At 37.2% G+C, this 27279-nt stretch overlaps 1 protein-coding gene across 1 annotated transcript in view; it reads left to right on the forward strand.

Annotated features, from left to right (window-relative positions):
- The window catches only part of Mnat1 (MNAT1 component of CDK activating kinase), a 143781-nt gene that overhangs the window by 61809 nt on the left and 54693 nt on the right, over positions 1–27279 (forward strand). Inside the window, exon 5 of the mRNA XM_029540543.1 lies at positions 2178–2303. Within this exon, the coding sequence (XP_029396403.1) occupies positions 2178–2303 (126 nt within the window). The remainder of the gene's footprint in view (positions 1–2177; positions 2304–27279) is intronic.

Raw genomic sequence — 27279 nt, forward strand, 5'->3', positions numbered from 1 at the left:
TAGGTCCTCTGGATGAACAGCAAGTGCTTGTAACCACTGAGTTACCATCTTGCCAGCCCTTGGTATGACATATATATATATATATATATATATATCTATATATATATATATATGTGTGTGTGTGTGTGTGTGTGTGTGTGTGTGTGTGTGTGTGTATGATATATGATGTGTTTGTGGAGTTGGTTTATTACTGTTTTATATGTGTTCTGGGGGAATCAAACTCAGGTACCCTGGCCTTTGGGCAAGCACTCTGGCCCTGTCTTCCTAACCCAATGGTTTAACTTTTTAGCCAAGAATATTTATTTATTTATTTATTTATTTATTTATTTATTTATTTATTTTACTTTGTGCACATAGAAAGATATATTTAAAAGATACTTTTGGCTATAGCCCATTTAAAGTCTTCCTTAATGTTACAGTTGATTACAAATGCCTAATGGAGATTCAAACTTGTTGCAGAAATGCACAGCAATGCAGTACAAGTGTTTTATTATGAGATATGAAAGGAAGGTACTGAAGACTATTCTTATGTTGTTTTTTATTCACCTTTATTCTTAGGATTAGGATTTAGGATTAGGATTAGGATTTATTTTATGAATAAAATTGAGTCCTTTTCATTTTTGTGATACTGCTTTTGCAAAAATAATTTTATTATAAAGTAATTTTGGGTTTGTTTTCTAAGACAGTATCTCATGTAGTCCAGGTTGGCCTTGAACTCACTGTGTAGCCAAGGCTGGCCTAGAACTCTGTTATTTTCCTGTTATTTCAGCTTGTATAACCATGCCCTTCTATGGTATAAAACTCTTTAATGTTCTTGTGAAGGAGAGAATCAGTTCCTGCATGGTTACTTTGACCTCTGCACATGCTCTATAATATGTGTGTGATACACACACACACACACACACACACACACACACACACACACGAATAAAGAAAGGCAATTAAAAAAAAAATAGCCTTGATGTGCATCTTTATCGTCACACAGTTCTGTTGAGTTGTTTGTTACTGCTTCTATCCTGGAACTTTAGAACAGTTACTTTAATTGTATTTATCAGCCACATTTGTGCCTAAAATTATTAATGGGTTAAAGTTGGAAGAAAAATGAGAACCCGTGGTAATGCTTGCTTTATATTATGAGATGTTTAATGAAGGAGTTTCTTGAGGATTAAATTCTGGGTGACGGCTATTTTTAATGCTCAATACCCTGTTTTTTTGGCCCCGTGGAGTGAACCTAGAGTTTCAGGTATGCTAGACATAGCAGTGCATCACTGAGCTGCGTCCCTTTCTCTTTTTTATTTTTAGATGACCTCAATAAATTGCCCATGCTAACTTTAGTGTACGAAGTAGAAGAGTGGTGGGCTTTCTTCTGTTTTGGTTATTTTTTTTTTTAATCTTTGTTTCTACATACAGAATATATACTCTTGTACTCTTTCTCTGCTTGTGTTTCTGGGTTCTTTAACTGACAGCTCAGAGAGGTAGAAATCTAGGTATCATTTAGTTTAGACCTTAGCTTCACCAGCATCTCAAGCATGTAATTACTCAACAGGATAAATAACAGTTTCCATGTTAGGATCATATTAGGACAAGCAATTTGCTGCTCAAAATACTTGTATAAACAGTGGTCCTGGGTAGTATTGATGTATAATATTAAATGTTTATCATTTTGTTACTTGATTACAATTTGATTTAAAATTTAAAAATGAAGGATAAAATAAATACACATGTGGTGGAACTTAAAATAGTTCCATTGTGCAAAACAGAACAAGGATTATTTGCAAATAGCCTCAGGTGAAATCTAATGGGAACCATTTCAAATGGTCTGAACTTTGGGTGAAAAGAATATGCCTCAGATAAACCTCTGGTCTAAGTTATAGCCCTTTCTACTGTTCTTTTTGTGATTAGCTTTCTTTAATAAATAGGTTGGTGGCTAGATGAAATAGGACCCTATTATAGTCTCTTTAATGTAGATTTTATAAAATACTTGTTTGCAGGTTATTTTGATTTATAAGTCTTCAGCAGTCTTTTCTTATTATAGAATGTTAATATTCTTTTGTAACATGTTCTATATAAGGTGAATATTTAGGTTTACATCAAATGCTTATAGAAGAGGCCTACTTTGAAAGTGTTGTTGCTTTTTATTCTTTCTGTCCTAAGTTTCATATTGAACTTTCTTGCAGGAGAGCTCCGACCTCCCTGTTGCTCTGCTCTTGGCGCAGCATAAAGACAGATCTACCCAGCTGGAAATGCAGCTTGAGAAGCCCAGATCCATGAAGCCGGGGACGTTTTCCACAGGAATTAAAATGGGAAGCCTTGTTTTAATTGTTTATTTGAAAGATAGTTTTCAGGACTACGCTTTTAAATTCTGTAGTACTTTCTACACTAAAGTGAATGGTTTAGATATTTAAGAACAGGTATGTTCTGGGTTAAATGTCTGGAAATATGGACACATGTAGTAAGGAGACTGGAAAGCAGTACTTCTCAAATGACGCAAAACTGAGTTAGAATGGTAAGGATTAGTATGTGGCCGCTGTGTATTACTGGGGATGAGATGAAGGGTCTTGTACATGCTAGGCAAGTGCTGTTTCCCTGAGCTACATCCAAGGTCCGTTTTTCCTGTTTTATAAACTTGTAGTTGTATTTTGTTCAAAGAAAAGCATACATATATGTATTTAGGGAACAATTTATCTACTGGTGTAAAGTGGAGCAGTGGATTAATTTCTACTTTTCTCCTGACAGTTTTTTTTCTATACAAATATGTTTCAAAAATATTTTTCAACTTTTTTTTATTAGATATTTTCTTTATTTACATTTCAAATGCTATGCCGAAAGTTCCCTATAGCCCCCCCCCCCCCGCCCTGCTCCCCTACCCACCCACTCCCACTTCTTCGCCCTGGCATTCCACTGAACTGGGGCATATAAAGTTTACAAGACCTAGGGGACTCTCTTTCCAATGATGGCCAACTAGGCCATCTTCTGCTATATATGCAGCTAGAGACACGAGCTCTGGGGGTACTGGTTAGTTCATATTGTTGTTCCACCTATAGGGTTGCAGACCCCTTCAGCTCCTTGGGTTCTTTCTCTAGCTCCTCCATTGGGGGCCTTGTGTTCCATCCTATAGATGACTGTATTTGCCAGGCACTGGCATAGCCTCATACGAGACAGCTATATCAGGGTCCCTTCAGCAAAATCTTGCTGGCATGTGCAATAATGTCTGGGTTTGGTGGTCAAAAATATTTTTAAAGCTTTTTTAATTTCCATACTCTTTAAGGGTGAATTAAAACATTTAAAGTAGCAATTCAAAAGTAAGGATATGTTTCTGAAATTTTTGCTGTAGTTGTATATGAATTATTATTTTTATTTTCTATAACTTTCTAAATATGTGTATTCTGTGTGTGTGTGTCTGTGTGTCTGGGTCTGTCTGTGACTGTTAGGGTGCATTGTGAAGGTCAAAGGACAACTTGTAGGAGTCATGTTGGTTCTGGGAATCAAGTGTCAGTCAACAAGCTTAGCAGTAAGCCACTGAATCATGCCACTGGCCTGTGACTTGTTCACATTGTTATAAAGTGTTTCACATCTAGAGTCTTGAGATATAGCTATAATAAAATTATATGGTTTTCAGATGATTAAGTGTATTTTAAAAGTTCCAACAGTATTACACATGGTGAAATTGTAGTTAAAGATTTGGACTGTAAAGCCAAGTTTGTCTCCTCATCTGTAACATGGCAGTGACAATAAGTGTTTCATATTACCAAGGATGTTAAGGAGGTAATGGGAAGAAATGGCCAACATCACACCTGGCTGAGGGGAAGCTTTCAGTAAATGAGGTAATTATTTATTATCAGTGATAGTGTAGCTAATTACACAGATGACTAATCGCTTTTATTCCATAACTGTCTGCATCCCTTTGTTATATATTGACTTGGAATTAGACTTGCATTTAAATGTTGATTCTAAATTTATTGATGTATGATCTTGACCAATTTGTCTATTTTTATTCTTCTCATCTATAAAGTCATTGGCTTCTTTTTCAGATTGTTCTGAGGATTAAATAATGTGTTCCTTAACTGCTCCTTCACATTTACATAGTATTCTCTTAAGTGTGAAACAAATTAGCATTCTTCTGAATTCTGTAATAATTTGTTTTCATAATATAGTATATATGAAATATAATATATTCGATATATATAGCTAGTATTTATTAATATATTTGCTATGTAGACTTTTTATATTTTTACCTTTTTTCTTAAAATGTTTCACTTTAAAATAGAGCCCTCCACCAATTAAGACATACAAATCCGTATCTTGTTGTGAATTTGTTTTAATGTCTAATTATAAGATTTTAGAAAATAGAATTTCTTATCTTGTCTTAGTTCTTTGTAATTATTTTCTTGCACCACCACTGTCCCAGCATTAATAACCACAAATGAGTTTTTATATTAAGGCCTTTAGTCATCATGTTTAAATTGTCAGCTTCCCTTCCTTCCTTATTTCATCTATAAATATCACCTAATAAGCATCCCCTAACTCTTGTGTGGCTACTGGGCTAGAGAGCAGGTGAATAGATAGTTGATCAGAATTGTACCAGAGTTTATCTTAAAGAAAAGCTTTAAATCTCCTAGTGACCTATATAGATAGACTATAAATGTTTGTCACTTTGACATTGTGGTAAATGAATATTTTTTTCACCCTTAAACTAGTTTATATTGCTTTTAAAAAATATCTAAAGTAGCATATTGGAGTAATGGTTCAATTGGCAAAGTACATGTCATGCAAGCATGAGGTCCTGAGCTCAACCCTCAGGACTTAGGCATGGTGGTGTGTGCTTGTGATCCCAGTGCTGGCTGGCAGAAACAAGGGAATTCTTTAGCCTGGCTAAACAGCCAGCATAGCCCTGTTAGGAATCCACAGGCCAACGAGAGACCCCTGTCTTAAAAAGTTAAACTGGGAAGTCCTTGTGGAATGATGCCAGAGATTATCTTCTAGTTTCTATATGTACATGATACATTCACTGTTGTAGAAATTTTTAATCCCAATCCAGGGTTTCTATCCTGCCTTGATCATTCAGTTCTCAGATAAAGGACACACAACTTTAATTATTTATAATAAACCTCAAACAGCACAAGAGCTAGGCAGATATCTACTCACTATGCTATTAGAATCTACTTTCCTATCAGTAGTCCCGAGTTATTGCTTCCTATGGTTCATCTGGGCTGTTCTTGACTCCAATTGGCCAGACCTCAGGGACACATTTTATGACTTAACCTAACCCATGGTGGCTTCTCCCTCTCCTAGTTCTCCTTCAACCCCGAAGCCCAAGAACCCTAAACCCCATCTGTGTCTCTTCTACCCATCTATTGGCTGTTGACATCTTTATTCACCAATTAGAAATAACTTGGGGGCAAGGTCACATAGTGTCCATGTAGTGTGGACTCTGACTCTGGGACAACCAGGACTTGAGGGACCAGTATTAACATTAGAGTACAACCAGCATCAGGTCAAACCCACTACAACCCACACCTACTCCCAAACTAGATATCTAATGTAATGTCAAGGTTCCATAAAAGAAGTAGTAATAGAATTGTGTAAAACAGGGCTAGCTGAGAGGATATAGTACTTGCTAATAAGCACAAGTCTCAAGCACCAATAATGGTGCTTAGTACTGCACACAGGCAATTTCAACACTTAGGGAGTCAAGGCAAAAGGATTGGAAACTCAAGGTCATCCTTGACTCCTTAGTGAGTTTGAAGCCAACCTGGGTTACATGAGATGTTACCTCAAAGATGGAATAAAAATAAATATGTAGACTAGTTATTGGAGTTAGTTCTTTGAGGTGAATTCTAAAGACAGTATTCAATCACTTATAGCAATGTGCATTTTATATTGTATTAATCAGTCCTCTCTAATGAAGTGTGTAAGAACTTGGTAATTAAGAATCCATTCTCCCATGTGGCGCCCCCCCCCCCAAAAAAAAAAGCTTAAGAGGATGGGATTTGCAGCTTTTTGGTTGACATTTATATGTCATTATATGCTCATGAGTCTTTAAAAGCTGTTCTTAAGGGCATGCTATACAGAGGTGGCAGAAGTTGAAAGATTAGTTCATTCATTTTCTGGATGAAGTCTCATGCTTAGATGGTACACAGCAGCCACATACCCAGAAATATCTCTATCCCCTGTTGAAAGCAGAGCATTATGGGAATGCAAGCACAAATGGCTGAAAAATGTTACCATGTGTGCTTCTCATTGGAGACAGTACTCTTAACTCTAAAACATACAGACTGTTCTTACCTTTGTATGCGATAAAACACTACCTTAGTTTTAGCAATTATGTATCTGTTGCTACTGTTTCCAGTTATCCTTCTTTCATAGTGCATATAATTAGAGATGACAGTCTAAGTAGATGACACAGAGCTCATCTTAACTTTCTTGCAAGTTCATTTTTTTCCTACCTGCTATCTATAGCAACTTGAGTATCTCAATGATGGTTTGTCTCTGTTTCAGAATTTATCCAGACACCCGCCTTTTCTTCATCTCAGCTATTCTAGGCTCCTTGCTATCAGTTGATCTCTATTCTGAGCACCTTATAGTCTACTTTATAAACCTTTTAGATTGTTACCTAAATGAATGATGATAACAAATGAGCAACATTGAAAAAGTTGATAACTTTCTTGCTTAATATTTTGTCATCTCTCCAGTTTACCTAGAAAAGAAAATGCAGAATGTCAGTCATTCATTCTTCTCATATCTGAGAACGTGATATTTATAATAATAATTTCATGATGAAAGTGAGTTAGCCATGGAAAAATCCCAGCAGAGGAAACAGAGAAACAAGAGAGCCTCTGTAAGAAGTAGCTGGTTTACAAACAAAAGCTGTCAACATAGTGCCTCCCCTGCCATGCTTGCTCATTAGCGTCAGTTCAGGGGAACTTTCTTCCCATCTTCACTTTTTGAGACATCATCTTAAGTAGCCCAAGCCGACTTTGAGCTCTCGATTTAGTGGGAAAAGATCTTAAACCAAATTTGGTCTCCACCTCCCAAGAGTTTTGATTGCGGGAGTGAGCCACTGTACCCAGCCACGCTGAGTTTTTGACGGTCCTATCCAAAGTATCCTTTTCTTACCCACATGTCATTATTTTATACTGTTAAACTCTTAAATGCTTATTTCTATGTTTGACGTATAAACTTTGCAGTCCTAACACTAAGAATATGACAGGGTGTAATGAAATATTCTAGGTGAGTGAATGAATATTATATATTATGTTAATATTAATGGAGCCCAAAGATACACAAATACTTTGAAGTTTCTTTGTCTTTATGCTTGGGATATTCTTAAATGCTTGTGAAAACACTAACTGTGGTTTAGGAAGAATTAGTCATGTTTGGTTGTTATTGAGACCTCTGAGCAGAAGATGACATTTCACAGCCATTCTAGCTGTTTTTCAGCTTCCATTCTTTTTGCCTCCTCTTCTGCTGTGTTTACTGAGTCTTAGAGGGGATTCTGTAAGTACCTTACTTATTCATGGCTGAGCACTTGTCTGTCAGTATCATGCAGTAGCCATGAGTCTACCTTCACCACCATTCACTGGGAAGATACGCCGTTTTATTTTAAGGGCCTTGAATGTCCTTGGATTTTGGTAAAATCAATGCCCCACAGATAACAAGGTACAGTTATATTTGTTAAGGTCAGCTTTAAAAAGCTTTGAAGAACAATCACTGATTAGCAAATGTAATAAATGCAACCTGAGGAAGGCCTTTTATGAGTATCTGTGTTTCCTTGGTGAGATTAGGAAACAGAGCCCCCGCTGGCTCAGCAGCACACCTTCTCAGGAGAGAAGAAGCAGCTTCAGTCTCGCGCCATCACAGAGTGCCTTAACCAGTTTCCCTGCAGCATGTGGCCATTAAGGCAAGATAGCAGATAGGTATCACACCCTGGTTTGGGGCCAGCAGTATTGAAGACTGTCGTAGATACCAGGTTCTAAAGGGCAGATTCCCCGAGAGCACCCTTCCTAAATTCCCACGATTGTTTGCTAGTGGAGATGCCCACTGTTTATGCGATCATTTGGGGGTTGAGAATGTTCTATACAGATCTCTGTTCCTCCCCCCTCCTCCCTCTCCCTCCCTTCCTCCCCTTTCCTCTCTGGTGGAATGTGTCTCTTACTTTAAGTTAGGTTTTAATTATTTTTAGCATAGTTGTAGAGAAAAGGCTTGTTTCTGTTTTTATAGTGTCTTGATGTTCCACATGTGCCATAGAGAGCTTTCCTATGGGGGACAGAAGAGAACTTACAGAAGTTGCTTCTTTCTCTCTCCACCATGTGAGTTTAGAGGATTGACCTCAGGTTATCAGGGTTGGTGGCAAAGCACGTTTACTTGACAGAAGCCTTTGCTTACCGACCCCCAAACACCAAGTTTCATCTGCAAATATACACATAGTTTTCTTTTTTCTTTCATAAATCTCTTCATTTCTCATCTCCCACCCAGTTACTTTTTTGGGACTCTTAAGCTTGCTTACTTTGTGTGCTGAAATGTATGCTAGTTACTAGGGTTTTGGGGGTAGAAGCTTCATATTGTCATTTAATTTTATGTAATTATAAGAATGTAGTACTGATATAGTGTTACATATTCATAATCAGTTTTATATATACAAATACGGATGGTATTAATACATCTTATGTTGTGTAAAGAAAGCAGTCCTTACTGAGAAGTGCTGTTGAGATTTGACTTAGGAGACATGATGGTAAAGGGACAGAAAATGGACAAGTGAGGGATGAAACGGGACAGAACCCTGAGCTCCCTGAGTAGATGTCCATCCCAGTTAAGGCAGTAGTTACTGTTCTCAGTTTGTTTCCGTCCTGTGAAGTCTGTTAGCCTTGCAGCCTTGCCAGCACTCAGGCTTGTAAGTTTAAAATGTATTTTAGCTGGGTTGAATAGGTATTAGTGGCATCTCAATATGGTTTTGGAATTTTCTCCAGTTTAATGATATTTACAGTCTCTTTGCACACTTCTTTGGCATTCCTCACTTGCCCATATATAAATAACATGAGGTATATATATATATATATATATATATATATATATATATATATATGTATATGTATATATATACATGTATATGTATATATATAATGATGTATTACTTGTCATGAGTTATAGTATTATTCTTTTAGCAGAATGATTAAGTCAGAAATAAGTGATATTTCCATTTTTTTAAATATTTATCATTTCCTTCTCTTGGGAACATCTCAGAGCCCATCCTACTTGTGCTTTTGTTCTTGGCTAGAGTTACCTGCATGCAGTAGAACATTAGCCATGGTCTTCCCTTAGAGCTGTACCTTGTACCTGCTAACCCCCTTCTCTCTACCTCCCCTTCCTTCTTCTAACCACCCTCTACATCTATTGGATCAGTTACATAATATCCTTTAGTTCCATTCATGCTGCAGAGAGGCTGAATCCCATGTGTTTGCACAGCTGATATTCCATTGTGAATATTTACCACATTTTCTTGTATCCATTTTCCTGTGGGTGGGTATGCAGGCTGATTGGCTGTCATGGCCATAGGGAAAAGTCCTGTAATAAACAGGTATGCAGACACCTCTTTGACACACTCATCTTCTTACCCTAGGACATTTATCCCGTAGTAGACTTAACAACTGTGTCCATTAGTTCTCTTTGTAGTGTTTTGAGGAACTTGCCTGCTGCTTTTGATAGTAGCCATGCTGGTTTGCACCCACATCAGTTGTCTGAGTGGCCAGCACTTGGCATTTGGTGATAGTTGCTCTGCATTGAGGTCGAGCATCTCCTCGTGGTTTTGACATGTAAGGCCTGATAGTTTGTGCTGCCAAGCACTTCTCACTTATGTGGTGGTTATTTGTATATTCAAGAGAAATATCTGTATCATCTCATTTCTAATCAGGTCATTTACTACTGGTTTTCACTGTTGGCTTGACTGTTATACTATGGATAGATTGAAGATATTTTCCTCACTCCGTTTATGCATCAGTTTTGGGTTTGGTTTTGCCTTCTAGTTCCTTACTTGTATTATTAATTTTGTTGTTGTTATGTGTTTGTTTTTGTTTTGTAGAGACTAGGTTTCTCTGTGTAGCCTTAGATGTTCTGGAACTTAATTTGTAGACCAGGCTGGCCTTGAACTCAGAGATCCCCTGCCTCTCTCTCCAGAGAGCAGGGTTTAAAGGCATGTGCTATCATGACCAGCTATATTGTTTTTAAAATAAAAGTCTTCTGAGTCTTTTTTCTAGATTTTTTTAAAGATTTATTTATTTANTATATGTAAGTACACTGTAGCTGTCTTCAGATACTCCAGAAGAGGCTGTCAAATTTCATTATGGATGGTTATGAGCCACCATGTGGTTGCTGGAAATCAAACTCAGGACTTTTGGAAGAACAGTCAGTGCTCTTAACCTCTGAGCCATCTCTCCAGCCCAATTTTTTAATAAGCATTTCTAATGTTAAACTTACCTGTTAGTGTGGCTTTTTGCTATATCCCGTAGGTATCTATATGTTGCATATCTGTTTTTCATTTACTTCAAGAAGTTTTAAAATTTCCCTTCTTTCTTTCACTGATCAACTGTGCTCAGGAGCACATTGCTTAGCCTCAGTGTCTTTGCAGATTTTGAAGTTCCTTTGGTAATTTATTAGGGAAGATGTATCGTGTGGTTTTCATTGCTTCGATATGCTGAGACTTGTTTTGTGGCCTAATATAAGAATGTTCCATCTACTAAAGAGAAGACTGTGTGCTCTGTAGCTACTGGGGACATTGTTTTGTAAAAGTCTTCTTGCCACTTTCTTTGTAGTTCCCTTCTGATGACAACATACTGACTTTTCTGTTTGGAAAGGCTGTCACATTGGGTTTGATCTGTTGTTCCCTTTCTTCTGAGCCGTCATCTTGCTTTGGTATATCTGAAAAGCTTAAATCTATTTTCAGTTGGGTTTTATCAACTGCATATAAATGAAAAATGATTTCATTGGAAAACCCTGCAAAACATGTAACAAAGAAATAACAGTAATTTGTACAAACTCCTTTAAACCTAAGAGATTATTTTTAAGAAAAGCAAACTACTTGACAAAGCATGGCTGACAGACTGATAACAGCACATGTTAATGAGGTGTGTCGGTAGCCCCATCATGGCTTCAACTTGTATGAATCTGTCATGTGCTTGAGGCTTCAGTATGAGCAGGCAACTTAAGCATTTCATTACATTTAGACTTGGAGACTAAATTCATCTCATTTGATGCCTTTTCCTCAAACCTCATGGCCCTGGGATTCAGTAATAGCTCTTTAAGAAGGGATAACTTCCACATTGTTGCTAGTGAGAAAAGGAAATGCTAGTAATGGTTTTGTTTGAGCACATGCTGTCTCAGTTCATGTTGTGAGGCATTCTGTACTATTGTTTAATTCTCTTTTCTCCTGCCTTATGGTATTTTGAACTCATGGAGTCATTTTCTATATATATGTCAGTTAAAAATAAAGCCTGTCACCACCAGGTGTAAAACATAAAAATAAGGTTGATAGTGATCAGAAGTTTCAGCTTTTCTTATTGGAATGATGATCTTGATTATTTTAATGAATACTGAATGATAATATTTAATACTAGTATGAGATCAGTGTATTTAACACTGCGTTAAGAAATGCACATTCTCGTTAGATGTTTCTGTCAGTGAACACTGGGCAGTATCACTGCTATGCAGTGTCTAGAACTCCAGTTCCCAGCTGGAGGTGGTTTGCTGCTTTACTCCTGTAAGTGCTACTGTGGATGATAGGCAGGCAAAGGCAAGAAAAGAAGGCGGGGGCAGATGGCAGGGCCATAAAACAGTAAAGCTCTGCAGCCTTGTTTGTTTTGGCTAGTTCTTGTCCTAAGCACATGGAAATACCTTGCACATTTTAGAATTGTGAGCTTCTACAGTAAATCATTCATATAACAGAAACACAATTAAATTATTCTGTTGGGACTTTAAATTTCTGGTGCTTCCTTTGTCATAAGTAAATAATTTTCTTCTTTCAAATCATATTTTTGATAGTATATTTGGAGCATCAAAAGCACAGATTTAAATTGGATAGTACAGCTAATATAAATAATGATATATTTATCTAACATTTCTTTGTTATTCATAGTTTTCTGCTATAAAAATAAGTGTTATTACTGGGAAGAGACTTAACATATTTACTAAAAGTCAATGTAATTAAGTGTTTACAGCTGCCTGTGTTCCTAGATTTCTTGTATATTGATTGGTATAATAAATTTTAAGAGTAGAAACCATGTTCTAGTGTTGAATGTATTTGCATGTATATATGCAATATTAGCATTATTAATCACCCCACTTGTTATTGATGTGTTCACTAAGTACAAGATACAGGGAAAGGCAGAGTGAAAGTATAAGCCTACAGGTTATTTGTTTAGCTATATTTTATTTTAGCAGTGTGTCTCGTGTCGAACATGTTAAGCTTGAGAGAGATCAGCCAAGACTTGGTCCAGCCCATCCCTTTCTGTACAACTATATTATGTATGGTAGTAGGTCCTGCATTGCTGTGCTGCACATTGCTCTTTTGAATGGAGATTATTGGCATTGATAAGGGTTTGTAAAATAATTTTTTAAATTCCAAACTACTAATTTTAGTTTAGGGATTATAGCTGCAGATGTAATTACAATTTCTGATACAAGCTCAGTGTTCCTGGAAATGTTAAGTGATGTTGCACACTTTTTCTTGGCTATTTCAAGTTCTAGAAAAGTTCTACTACCCTTCCCTCAAAGGTTGTCAAGCTAGTTCCTTGTGTCCTACATGGTAATGAGTTGTTCATTTCTCATATGGGAGAATGAAATATGGAATGGGAAGTAGTAGAGAATAGTCTCATTTTTTCTAGTCTGATAGTACAAGCAGTAGAACCTGAACCCCCATTTATACAAGACAGAGTTGTGATGGCCATACGGCTTCATGGTCACATTGTGTGGGTTCAGATTCTGCCGCTGTGGTTTATAGCATATGGGACCTGACAGATAACCTTGGTCATCTTTACACTGTACCTTGCAGTGTGCTATTCATGGCATCCTTTCCATATCTTATTTGGCTTTACTGTGTTGGAGGATTAAACCTGTTAGTCCTGTCTTTTGAATGCCTGAAGAAGTGTTTCAGAGTGTAGATAGTCTAAAATGAGCTGGACTCAGAGATGAAAGAATGTAATCTTAACATTGCTGTATTTGAAGCACTTTTCAAACCTAATGGTAACTACTGCTAATATTTGTATATCATGCTAACTTAGTGATGAATTATGTAAACTGTACATATTCTAAAATACCTATTTAGATCTTCTGCACTGTTCTTGTCTGTACCTGAGATTTATGTTTTTGAAGTCTTTATAACAGCAGACTTAAAAAAAAAAAGGCTAGTGTATGATTTGATGCCTCCACATGACCTGTTGATCTGTAACGTGATGGAAAATGCTTTTGTTAACAGTGGTAACTGATACAAGTGAGTTAGTTACATTCATGATTTAAGTAAAAGATGTACACAATTTAAAGAAAATTGGTTATAGAATCTTAAGCCTTTTAGAGAGAGGAGGGAAGGGGGAACCTTTTGTTCTAAGTTGTAAATAGACTAACAGTAAGTGTCACAATCTTTTATAAACTATTAGTGAGTTTATAAGTCATTAAAATGATGATATAAAAATGACATTTTACAGATAATTGGAATTCTAAAAGTAACTCTGTTACTTCTTAATATTTTGTGGAATTTTCTGCTAAGAAGATATGGTCTCAAAAAAAAAAAAAGAAGATATGGTCTGGTTAAATTCATAATGAGACTAACTGCAGTCTGGCAATCCATTAGAATTGCTGAAAACAAAAAAACAAGAATGCAAAGTATGTCAGTGCCTTAGATGACCTCAGGGTTTAGAAATAGCCTTGTTTTCTTGAGTGAAATACTAGAGTTAGAGAAGCTGCGTAAGCCTTCGTTCTCTTGTCCTCTGTGGCAGTGTTGACTGATGCCAAAGCAAGGACACGTGTCTCTGCTGTCAAAGTCAGGTCTTATAAAACAGGAAGTCTAGGTCTGCCTTTCTGAGACACTGTGGTTTTATGCCTTAATTAGATATGGAGAATTTTGTCTGTGTCACATAGAGTTTTGTCTCTGACTGTTGAAGGGAATTTTTGTTTTGTTTTGTAGACTGGTGCTTTCAATTGCTAGGTCTGAAAATGTACTTAGTAGATTTGTTTAGAGACAAAGAGGGGCATATCTGTAGACTTGGTAGGTCTGCGTCTTTAGCCATGCACAAGGACAGATGAGAGAATCAAATAAATAATAAATAAATCAAATAAATAGAAGGGAGATCATTAAAGAGAGAATCAAAAATGAAGAGGTTAGTAAGATTGTAGACGATCTTTCCTTGCCTGTCTAGTTCTGAGAGTCCTTGGAGTTTGTTATTTCTAGGCCCTGAGTTAACCCTGGTTTTCTGTTCTCTTCCAAGTTCTCATCACAGGGAGCCTGGTCCTGCTGTCAGTAAGCCACGCTGAAGAAATGGTAGTGTTCTGTGTTTGTCTTTTTCTTTTTTAAAAGGAAATTATGAGAATAAAATGTATAAAGATAATTTCTGTTAGTAATTAAAATGCACAAATTTGAAGAAAGACACAAAATAAGTAAATAATCCTTAGTCTGTTTTTATATATTGCTTAAGAAAAATCATTTTATAAATGCTTTTTAAAAAATATCAATAGTGAAGTAACTAAACCCAGATGTTTATCCAATAAAACCATACAATTCCATTTCTCTCTCTTATCCCTTCCTGGAGTCAGGAAGCTTTTCTTGTGGCAGATTGAGGTTGTGGCTTAAGATCAGGGAGCATACAAGGATTCGTAGTGGCAGGAGGAATTGGGGGACCTAGGACTGTTCTGTTGTAGGAACATACAGTGCCTAAGAAAGGCATTAGGTGCTAGATTGGGACTGCAGAGGACAAAATGAAAAAAGGAATCAAAAGTTTGAGCATTTTAAAGCTTTGCCTGAGTGCCAGCTATGCTCCCAAGAAAGAGAAAGTGAAGTTTTCTTTGATTTCCCTCTGTATTTTGCCCAGAGCCCAAGACAAAATTAAAGATAATTAATGTACTTTATATGTTGTCAGTCTGGGATCACACTATCTACCATTAATAATGTTCCTTCTGCAGGAAGATGGTTTGAACGTCATTATAAACAGATGACCCCCCCTGCCTTTTTTGGGAGGGAGAGAGGAAGGGAGGGATGATAGAATTTTGTTAAGCTGTCTAGGCTGTCTAGGCGGTTTGTAACCCAGACTGCCTTTGAACTATCTGTGCTCTCACCTCACCTCTGCACTGGAAATACAACGAGCCTGCAACACCATGTCAGGCTAGTCTACAAAACATTCTATAAAGGTTACATTAGATATATTGATGATTGTCTGCAGTGATTGTATGTGGTGGGATATTGAATGACAATATGGTATGAAAGATCCTCCTCCTCAGGATGATGATGATGATGATGTAGCACTGATAATAAAGGGCATTTTGTAGACACTTTGACACTGCTAAATCCTTTATATTTTATTTGCTTTCTTAAATATATTTATAAGCAAAACTGAAGCCGGGCCTGGTGGCGCAGGCCTTTAATCCCAGCACTCGGGAGGCAGAGGCAGGCGGATTTCTGAGTTCGAGGCCAGCCTGGTCTACCAAGTGAGTTCCAGGACAGCCAGGGCTATACAGAGAAACCCTGTCTCGAAAAACCAAAAAAAAAAAAAAAAAAGTATAAGCAAAACTGAGACTTAATAAAAGTCCCTGTTCATCTTTGTTCAGAACATACATTTCAAGATGCAGGATGACCTTTTGGATTGCATAGGCTTCTCTCTCTCTCTCTCTCTCTCTCTCTCTCTCTCTTTCTCTGTCTCTGTCTCTGTCTGTCTCTCTCTCTGTGTATTGACCCACGTGTGTACACGTGGAGGTCAGTAGACGTCAGATGCTTTCCTCTAATTGCATTCCACCTCAGCTTTTGAGACAGTTTGTCACTGAACCTGAAGCTAACTTTCAGCTAGACTGGCTGGCTCAGAGAACCCCTGGGGTTCTTCTTTCCACCTCTTCTCAGTGCTGGGGTTAGTTTCCGGTGCTGTGCATATTACTCATGGAACTATTTCCCCAGTCAAAAGCCTATATTTTTAATATTGCATTATTTTAAAGACATATGTCTATGGAATGCCAAAGGCAAGTAGACAGTAGACTTGGTTTCTTCCTGGTAAGAAGATATATTGATGATAAAGCTATTGTGGTGTGAAGAATCAAAGCAAGTGAAGGAAAATTTGTTCCTAAGCCGTATTGGTTGAGTTCCAGGACAGTCAGACACCCTTGTTTCAGAAAACAAGTTGGATGGAGTCTGAAGAGTGACACCAGGTTGATCTTTGGCCCCCACACATATGCCATGCATGTAGATACGCCCACACACACACACACACACACACCTCCGCTTTTTCAGATCTGTTTTTTAGTCATTTTATATATGTCTGGTTTGTTTTATGAGTATATATTTTTATTGTTCCATTTCAATGTTTATGTTGTTCCATATAGAATAGATTCATATTGTGACTATTTCAGGTGAATAATAATTTTCTTATATACTTATTTTTTTCAAGTTGTAATGCCTGTAAAATACTTAAAATTATTATTTTTTTAATTTCTTGAGGTTATAATATAATCGAATCATTTCCTCCCTTTCCTCCCGCTCTCCTGTCCTCCGTGCACCTCCACTTACTTGCTCTCACCCAAACTCATGGTCTCTTTGTCTTCAGTTGTTGTCACACATACGCAGAAGGGAAATCACTTAAAGTTAATACTTTTATTCTTGGAGAGCCCACATTTTCTAGAAAAGGTGTTGTTTTGGTTTAGTGAATGACAAATGGTCCAAACTCCTAAAGTTTTAATTCCCTGGAGGGAGACAGAGATAGAAACTGCTGGAGAAAACTTTTCTAAAAGCTGAAATAACAATGGTAAACTAATGAAAGGGGTTTCTTCTTTAGCTGGAGACAAAGTATATTTGGTGCTGTTTGTGAATGTGCCTAGTTTACTTTCTGGGGAACCTCTAATTCCTACAAATGTCCTTAGCTTTTTTTTTAAACCACAAAATAATTTAATAGTAAGTTATTTTAAAATGTATTCAGAAAAGCATTATAGGCACTTTCCAGTTTGTATACTTGGTGATAGCAAGAATATTGAAATAGTACAGTGAGGACATGCTCACTTGACTCAGCGTCCCTGAGTCTAAGGTGTTCAGCCGCTGAGAGGCCAGTTGGAACTTGACGTTGGGGGTAGATCACTTCTGCCAGCACAGGAGGGAGGGTTGCCCGTTTGTCCTTACTTCCTTTCTTTTTACAGCAAGGCAGTACTTTTTGCTAGATCAATTATCAAGTGCTGAAGAATTAAACAGTGTGGTAATTCCTGTTCTTAGAGAATAATCAGCTCCGAGTTCTGAGGAGGAGCCGCTGAGGATGCTCTAAGCTGAGGTAGAGAGTGTTTGTGGAAGGCTCACAGGAGAACCACACATAAAGGAAAGTCAGAAAGAATGGAAAGTTTCTGGTTTTTAAAAGACCAATGAATGATGTGAGATTAAAAGCAGTAACAAACAAACCTATTTTCTTATCATGTAGTCTGTAAGCACAGGGTTAGAAAAGTGATTTTATCGCCTTTACCTTGTAAAGACAGCAAGGCCGGTAATTGCTCAAGGATCTGAGGATTAAGAGTGCTACTGCTTCGAATGTATGTTAAGCGACTAGTTTTCACAACCTTTAGTACATAGCTTTGTATGCTAGCTTTTTCCCAATGTCAAATGAATCTTAATATGTCTTGCAATTAGTGACAAATAAGAACCATTGTAATTAAAAGACGTCTGTTTTTTTAAGAGCCTTCAAAGGTTGTAAAAGATTAGGCTTGGCTATATGTGAAGGATAAATGTTGTGCAATAATGCCCCTCAGTTTCCCTTGTATAATAAATCTCAGCTGTGTGTTCAGCGAAAGGGCCCAGTGCCAAAGAGAACAGGTTCAACTTGTCTGTGAGGATTTGCACTGCAGCAAATCGCACAACTGCTTTGTAGAGGTCACAGTGGTCACAGGCATGTGCAACAGAGTCAGAGTGGCTTTCAAAACACCGGAGAACCTAGTGCTACTTGCTGTTTAAAAATCAGAGTTGACTTCAGGCATTGAAAGTATAGTTAGATCATAAAAGTAAACACTGAGTATGGTTCTCAGTCTGTTTCCAAATGGACTTAAAGTAACTTCATCAGCACCTTGTCGCAGATCTTCTTAAAGATCTTCAGAGTAATTTTATCATAGTTTCCCTGATGTAGAAAAGGTGTTTTATTTGGTGATTCTAATTGTGTTTAGTGGGATGAGATATTGTGTAAGAACAGTTTCTTATGATGGGGACAGGGGGCTGTAGATGAGTTCCAGTGCAAGATCAGATGTCATGAGATGGCGAGAAGGTTCATGTCTTCACTAAGTCCGATTTCTTTTGATTTTAATAGGATCAGTTTAACAACAGCAGCAAAGAAAACACTGTGTCTGTCTGTCTATCTATCTATCTATCTATCTATCTATCTATCTATCTATCTATCTATCTATCTAAATTTTTAGCAGACAATTCAGAAACAGCCTGTGGAGAGGTGGTGAGAGCCAGGCAAGGAAGCCTTAGGTTTAGTAGAAGGAAATAAGTAGATCAGAACTAGGCTGAGTTGTGTTTTGCCTAAAGTTATATCTGAGTACTTTTTCTTGTTTTGGTGACCATGTTTATTTTCAGTGGTGATTTTAGCGAAGCAACAGGCAGCCATTGCTGTCGGTGGGAGATTAAGTGGTAATCTGTAGAATGTGTCTCAGCAAAGGCAGCTGATTGGCGGCAGCAGCTGTCCTAGCAACTGGTCATATGTTAGTACTTACCAGCGTTAAAATACCAAACTGTAAAATTTAGAAGCACTTGAAAGTTAGGTTTTTCATTGCCTTTAGGTTACTGTTTTATTAAGTATGCATCTCTTCAATTTACATTTTTTAAATGAAAGGTAGTCAATAGAGTAAAATTAGATTTATCCCCCAGAATTAAAACAAAAAACAAAACCTAAAGCAAACCATGTGACAGGCTAGATGCTTTTGTGTTTGTGTGAGCTGCACTTATGCTGAGTGATACATAGGCTTTCAGAGGCCAGCCTGAAAGGACTGTGACTCCTGTATGCTGATTTTGTAATCCATAGAGTAAACATGAAGTGCTTGCTGTCAAAGGTTCAGGGAAATGCAGCTTAAAGAACTGATTAGCCAAGTGCCTCCCTAAAGGCACTTTATTTCAGCATTGCTAGGAGTTATTCTTAGTTGAAATAGTCTTGTTGATCATATTTCAAAATATATACAACTTATAATGATTGACAAGTCATCAGTTTCTGTTGATGAGTTCTGTTAGAGGAAGAGATTGTTTTTGCTTATTATTCAAAGAAAAGTAAACATATAAGAAAAAAATATATATGTATAAAAGTTAGGGTTTATTTCTCAGTACCAATGTAGCTTGCCTAAGTCTAAATGTATTTTAGAAATAGATTGTAAATATTTTCTGCCAATGACATTTTATCATTTTCATTTTAAAAGAACCTATATATTAACACATAAATGAGAACCTTATAACTTTATAATTAATGGCTATAAATCCATATTGTGGCACATTAAGTTGTACATGTTGATAAATATTTGAAAGTAGGGTTAGTTCTGGTGATTCACGTTACATTGTAGCTTCACAGTGTCTACCATGTGCCAAATATTTGATAAATGAATTATGTTTCTGTGATAGATCCGTGCTTAGTATCTCTGGCAGTGAAGGGTTTAAAACCTGGGTAGAGGTCTAGAGCGATGGCTCAGCAGTAAGAGCTGTAGCTGCTTGTGCAGAGGACCTGGGTTCAGTTCCCAGCACCTGCATGGTGGCTTGTTACAAACTCCTTTAATCCCAGCACTTAGGAGGCAGAGGCAGACAGATCTCTGAGTTTGAGGCTAGCCTGGTCTACAGAATGAGTTCTAGGATAGCCAAGGGTACACAGAAAAACCATGTCAAAAAACATAAAGAGATTTTATTTATATACTCCAGTTCTAGATAAGCCAGTGCTATTTGCTGGCCTTCATAACCCCCAACATACACATAATGCACATTAAAAAATAAAAAATTTGCTGGGCAGTGGTGGTGTACATCTTTAATCCTATCACTTGAGGGGCAGAGGTAAGAGACAGGTGAAGCTCTGTGAGTTTGAGGCCAGCTTAGTCTAAACAAATTCCAGGACATTCAGGGCTACACAGAGAAACTCAACCCAAAACCACCTAACTAACGGGGGGGGGGGGTGGAAAGAAAAGAAAAACACCTTAAAAAAATTGCCCCAAAAGCTTTTAGATAGAACTAAGAGATCTGTCATACATGATTTGGGTGGGTGAGGTAGAGGATTGAAAGGGCTGTTATAAAAACACCTGTGCATTCTTGAAATAAACATTCCTAGAGTATCAAGCACTGTATCAGACATGGAGTATATATGACTCATTGTTTATACCCTCTTACTATGTTTTTACTGAAATATGTTTTGTTTTGCCTACAGAGGAAAGGTACATTTAGGTAACTTTGTATGAACCAATTTTATATTTTGTTGCAATCGAAAATGTAGATATATGTACAAGTTGACATCGTCACAATAACAAGGTTTTCTTGAAAATTACTCTTATAGGGAATAACAGCAAATCAGCTAAGATGTTATATGCCTAAAAAGCTCATTTTGAAATTTCTGGCAAATACTGTATTTTTTAAAAAAAATAGCACAGTCTTTTTAAGGAAAGAGGCTTTTGTTTCAGCAGATAGTCTCCCTTGATGTTTTTCTTTTCTGGTCTTTTTATAGAAACAGACATGACTTGCTGGACGCTATGTCCTCTTGGCAACAAAGTCTAGTCCAGCAGCAAGACAAGCATCAGAAAAGGAGTTAAAAACAGTTCTCTCAACACTGTGTTGTTTGTCAGTGCCCAAAGAATATGAACTTAAAACAACAAAAAGAGAGCAAATAAATTCCATGGGTTCGCTCTTCCCTTCCTCCCCACTGCCCTCCCTTGATACTAGGTCTGGCTCTGTAGCCCTGACCTCCATAGTGACCAGGCTTACTGTGATCTCCCAACTCCTCCCTGAAATCACAGCCTATAGGTAGCCACCCCCTAACCTTTCACTCCTAAATAAGTTACTTTCTAATCTTGAAATTTATTTTGCAGTAGTTTATATTGGTATACCAATACATACCTAAAAGTAGAGTTGAGATATTATTAAAGAACATTTTTCTATGTAGTATGTGAACACTAAATGATGAGTTTTGAAAGTAAACATTAGAAATGGATTTGTATGAAAAAAAATTGTTCCCTACAGATTGTGATGGCATTTCAGAGCCAATTTGCTAGAAACATTATTAAAATCTTGTCTTGACCAAAATAGTATAGTATAGCTCCTTAGGACCATTTGATTGCTAATGATGAATAAGAGTAAGCTCAGCTAGATGTTAGGAATCCTTTGATAGCTTGGAGCATATTATCAAAATGAGCATTGCTGATGAGCTGGCTTAGTGTATACAGGCTGGGATGAGACCTTTCGTACTTTGCAAATGTAGTTTGAGAACAAAACATTTTAGGTTGTTGGCTAACATTTTTTAAAAGATAAAGGGTCATAAAGACTGATTCTAGGAATAAGCCATCATTAGAATGCTTAAAAAATTCTGCCCATTCTAAAACATTTACCTTGTTTGTTGATTATAGTAGAGATTTGGGAAATACAGAAGTGCTTGTTTTTTCTCTTTGTTTTTTTTTTTTTTTTTTTTTTAAATGTGTAAACCAGACATACATTCAGTTGGAGGACAACCGTGTTTGTTTTTATGATATTTGGACAGGCAGTGGTTATTTTTGCTTAGTGGCCATGCATTCCTAGCAGGCTACCCTGGTATTCCAGTCTCCCCCCAACCTCATTATAGATAACAAAAATGAGATCAGAGAATTCCAATGGTTTGCTTCAGTTGATTCAACTTTAGACACAACACCAACGTAAGTACATAGTTCCCTTTTAGCCCTCAGACCTCTGCCCTCCATTTGTTCTTTGACAGTTACTGTAAATTTTGAAAAATGAGGAAAAGTCATTTCTGTGTGCCTGTCAGGGGTGGGGATGAATTGTACCTACCATGAAATGATGGTTTAGCAGGAAGTTATTACTGTGCAGCTGTTACAGTGATGATAGGCTGACATCATCCCAGAATGGCCAGAACAGCAAAGTACAGAAATTACTCTGCTTGTTCCTAAAATAAATTGAAAGTACCTGAACTGCCACAGAAATGTGACTCTAATAAGTAGCTTATACACAGTGCGAGACATATTCTTTCAGCTTGCTTGGTTCTTAAAACATTAAAAATCCATACCAACACATATATGCATATATACATGCATACAAGTTTAATTTATTAGGATATTTACCAGAATAGAAACAGTAAAGAAATACCTTATTTGATTTTTCTCAAAGGCTTTCTGTAGACTCGTCTCAGGAAGTAGCCTTAGAATTAAGGTGACTCAATGCCCAGGGAGTGAAAGTTCTTGATCCCAGTTTCATAGCCATGCAACATACTGTGCTGACTTTGATAGACTTATGGTTGTGTGAGGAGCTGGTTACTAAGACCTTCATTGCCATTGTTCTTCCCTGTGCCATTTAAATAACCCTAACAAATACAAGTAGAAACAGTTTCCATTGCTGAACCACATGCTTTAGATTACCTCCCAGGCCTCTGGAGGAGCAGCAGGTGTTCCTATCCTCTGAACCATCTCTCCAAGCCCAGTTTTGTTTTGTTTTAAGACTCAGTGTATCAACCCCATTCTTCATACATTTTCTCCTCTTTCAATCTTATTTATTCTTGATTTCACTCATTACTTGATGGTGAAAAATAGCATAGCTTCTCTTGGCTTAATTTTATATTCCTAGCTAACTTTACTGAACACTCCTACCTGGAGTTTGAAATAGAAATACCGGTTGATTTGACTGCTTTGGGGGTGGGGTGGGAGGGTTACTACATTTATTTGATTGTTTTGTTAAATTTCAGCTCGATATAATTAATACAATAAGCTGCATATATTTAAAGTGTACAGCTATATGAATTTTTTAGATGAGTTTTGATATACATACTTATAAACACATCACCATAATCAAATCAATAAACATTTCCAAGACCTTCAAAGCGTCCGTCTATTTTTTTTTTTGACACCTTTCCTCCCCGCTCCAGCCCTGGCTCAAGGCAGCAGTTCATCTGCTTTCCAGAAGAACAGTCTGAATTTCCTATGTTTTTTTTCTTAATTTTTCTATGATTTAAATGCATTTTGTACATTAGATATATTAATAATATTGAGTATTTTAAGAATCAAATAATACATAAAAATTTGTTCAATTTTATATTCATATCCTTTCATACCCTAAAAATACCATTAATGAATATTTAATATATCCATAACTGAGGATTCTATATCTAATGTTGAATACTAAATTGTTTCAAAACATACAAAATATTCTTTGGGATAATAAAAGAGCATAAAATAGTATAGTAAAAGAGCATAAAATATTAAAAATGAATCATTGAGAAATATATTCAGAAGTCCTTATATGATACCACTTGACATAGTGAGAGAGTATTTAAAATGTATTACATATCTGTATACATTGTCTAACGATCAGCTTACTTAAAAAAGATTATCAGTGTTTCTAGGAGAGAAATTAATTTTATCACTAAGTCTATTTTTAAAATTTCAAAATAGCAAAAACTCTTTGAAGTTAAACATTAAGAAAATGCTAATTTCAAGCACAGTGAGAAAAATTATCAATAATACTTCTATGATGCTCATAGAACATGATGCTAATATTTTCAACTTTTGATATTCACCAAACGGAATAATTGTTTTAAGATACAATTCTTTGTTATGTCTCCCTTTTCATTTCTGATTTTATTAATTTGGATCCTGTCTCTGTGCCCTCTGGTTAGTCTGATAAGGATTTATCAATCTTATTGATTTTCTCAAAGAACCAGATCCTGGTTTTGTCGATTCTTTGTATAGTTCTTTTTGTTTCTATTTGGTTAATTTCAGCCCTGAGTTTGATTATTTCCTGCCGTCTACTCCTTTTGGGTGTATTTGCTTCTTTTGGTTCTACAGGTTCTAGGTGTACTGTCAAGCTGCTAGTGCAAACTCTGTCCAGTTTCGTTTTGGAGCCACTTAGAGCTATGAGTTTTCCTCTTACCACTGCTTTCATTGTATCCCATAAGTTTTGGTATGATGTGTCTTCATTTCCATTAAATTAATTCTAAAAAGCCTTTAATTTCTTTATTTCTTCCTTGACCAAGTTATCCTTGAGTAGAGTGTTGTTCAGCTTCCATGTGTATGTGTGCTTTCCATTGTTTTTGTTGGAATTTAAGACCAGCCTTCGCTGGGCGTGGTGGTACACGTCTTTAATCCCAGCACTTGGGAGGCAGAGGCAGGCGGATTTCTGAGTTCGAGGCCAGCCTGGTCTACAGAGTGAGTTCCAGGATAGCCAGGGCTATACAGAGAAACCCTGTCTCAAAACAACAACAACAACAAAACAAACAAACAAACAAACAAAAGACCAGCCTTTGTCTGTGGTGATCTGATAGGGTGCATGGGATTATTTCAATCTTCTTGTCTCTGTTGAGGCCTGTTTTGGGACCGATTTATATGGTAAATTTTGGAGAGGGTACTGTGAGGTGTTGAGAAGAGGTATATTCTTTTGCTTTAGGATGAAATGTTCTGTAAATATCTGTTAAATCCATTTGGTTCATAAGTTCTGTTAGTTTCACTGCGTTTCTGTTTAGTTTGTGTTTCCATGATCTGTCCATTGATGAGAGTCGTGTGTTGAAGTCATCCACTATTATTGTATGAGGTGCAATGTGTGCTTTGAGCTTTAGTAAATTTTCTTTTATGAATGTGGGTGCCCTTGCATTTGGAGCATAGATATTCAGAATTGAGTGTTCATCTTCGTAGATTTTTTTCCTTTGACCAGTATGGAGTGTCCTTCCTTATCTTTTTTGATAACTTTTGGTTGAAAGTTGATTTTATTTGATATTAGAATGGTTACTCCAGCTTGTTTCTTGGGACCATTTGCTTGGAAAATTGTTTTGCAACTTTTTACTCTGAGGTAGTGTCTGCCTTTGTTACTGAGGTGCATTACCTGTGTGCAGCAAAATACTGAGTCCTGTTTACGTATCCAGTCTGTTAGGCTATGTCTTCTTATTGGGGAATTGAGTCCATTGATGTTAAGAGATATTAAGGAAAAGTGATTGTTGCTTCCTGTTATTTTTGTTGTTAGAGGTGGAATTATGTTTGTGTGGCTTTCTTCTTTTGGATTTGTTGAAAGATTACTTTCTTGCTTTTTTCTAGGATGTAGTTTCCCTCCGTGTAGTGGTGTTTTCCATCTATTATCCTTTATAGGGCTGGATTTGTGGAAAGATATTGTGTAAATTTGGTTTTGTCATGGAATATCTTGGTTTCTCCATCTATAGTAATTGCGAGTTTTGCTGGGAATTGTAGCTTGTGTTAACATTTATGTTCTCTTAGGGTCTGTAAGACATCTGCCCAGGATCTTTTATCTTTCATAGTCTCTGGTGAGAAGTCTGGTATAATTCTGATAGGCCTGCCTTTATATATTACTTGACCTTTTCCCCTTACTGCTTTTAATACTCTTTCTTGTTTTTTTTTGCATTTGGTGTTTTGATTATTATATGATGGGAGAAATTTTTTTCTGGTTCAATCTTTTTGGAGTTCTGTAGGCTTCCTGTATGTTCATGGGCACCTCTTTCTTTAGGTTAGGGAAGNTTTTTTTCTATAATTTTGTTGAAGATATTTACTGGTCCTTTAAGTTGGGAATCTTTGCTCTCTTCTATACCTATTATCCTTAAGTTTGGTCTTCTCATTGTGTCCTGGATTTCCTGGATGTTTTGGGTTAGGAGCTTTTTGCATTTTGCATTTTCTTTGACTGTTGTGTCAATGTTTTCTATGGTATCTTCTGCACCTTCTCTTTTCTATCTCTTGTATTCTGTTGCTAGATTTTCTAACTCCAGGGTGTTTCCCTTTGTGATTTCTTTATGGTTTCTGTTTCCTTTTTTAGATTTTAGATGGTTTTGTTCATTTCCTCCCCCTATTTGATTGTATTTTCCTATAATTCTTTAAGGGATTTTTGTGTTTCCTCTTTAAGGGCTTCTAGCTGTTTTCCTGTGTTCTCCTGGGCATTATTTATGTCCTTCTTATTATCCCTCTATCATTATCATGAGAAGTGACTTTAGATCTAAATCTTGCTTTTCTGATGTGATGGTGTATCCAGGACTTGCTATGGTGGGAGAATTGGGTTCTGATGATGCCAAGTAACCTTGGTTTCTGTTGCTTATGTTCTTATGCTTGCCTCCCGCCATCTGATTATCTCTAGTGCTACTTACTCTATTTATATCTGACTGGAGCCTGTCCTTCCTGTGATCCTCGTTGTGTCAGAACTCCTCAGAGTTCAGCTGTTTCTGGGATCCTATTATTCTGGGATCCTGTGATCCTGAGATCCTGCATGTGTCAGAGCTCCTGGTAGTCAAGCTGCCTCTGGGACCTTGAGATTCTGGTGTGACCAAGCCTCTGTCCATTGGTTGGGTGTAAATATATGCTTCTGTCTCAGTCAGCTGTTTGTTGGGTCTCTCAGAGGGCAGCCAGCTAGGCTTCTGTTTGTAAGTACACCATAGCATCAGTAATAATGTCAGGTCTTTGAGCCTGTTCTTGATAGAGGTCCCAATTTGGGCTAGTCACTAGACCTCCTTTCAGTCTCTTCTCCATTTTTGTCCCTGCAGTTCTTTCAGGCAGGAACAATTCTGGGTCAGAGTTTTTGATTGTGGGATGGCAACCCCATCCCTCCACTTGATGATGGAGTTGGACTCTACAAGGTCCCTCTCCCCACTGTTTGACATTTCATCTAAGGTCTCACCTCCCAGGTCTCTGGTACATTCTAGATGGTCCCCCCCCCCTCCTGTTGCCTTTTCCATTCATTCTCTCTAGTCCTTCAGGGCTTTAGTTCTGTTCCCCCATACCTGATCATGTTCCCCTTTTCCTCTTCTCTGTCTCTCTCACTCATGCCCCTCCCTCCCTCTGCCTGCCCCCCAACCCTTCTCCCCATGATTACTTCTTTTCCTTCCTTAGTGGGATTGAGGCATCCTCACTTGGGCCTTTTGGTTTGTT

The sequence above is a fragment of the Mus pahari genome, chromosome 7, assembly GCF_900095145.1.
Source record: "Mus pahari chromosome 7, PAHARI_EIJ_v1.1, whole genome shotgun sequence".
Classification (NCBI taxonomy): Eukaryota; Metazoa; Chordata; class Mammalia; order Rodentia; family Muridae; genus Mus; species Mus pahari.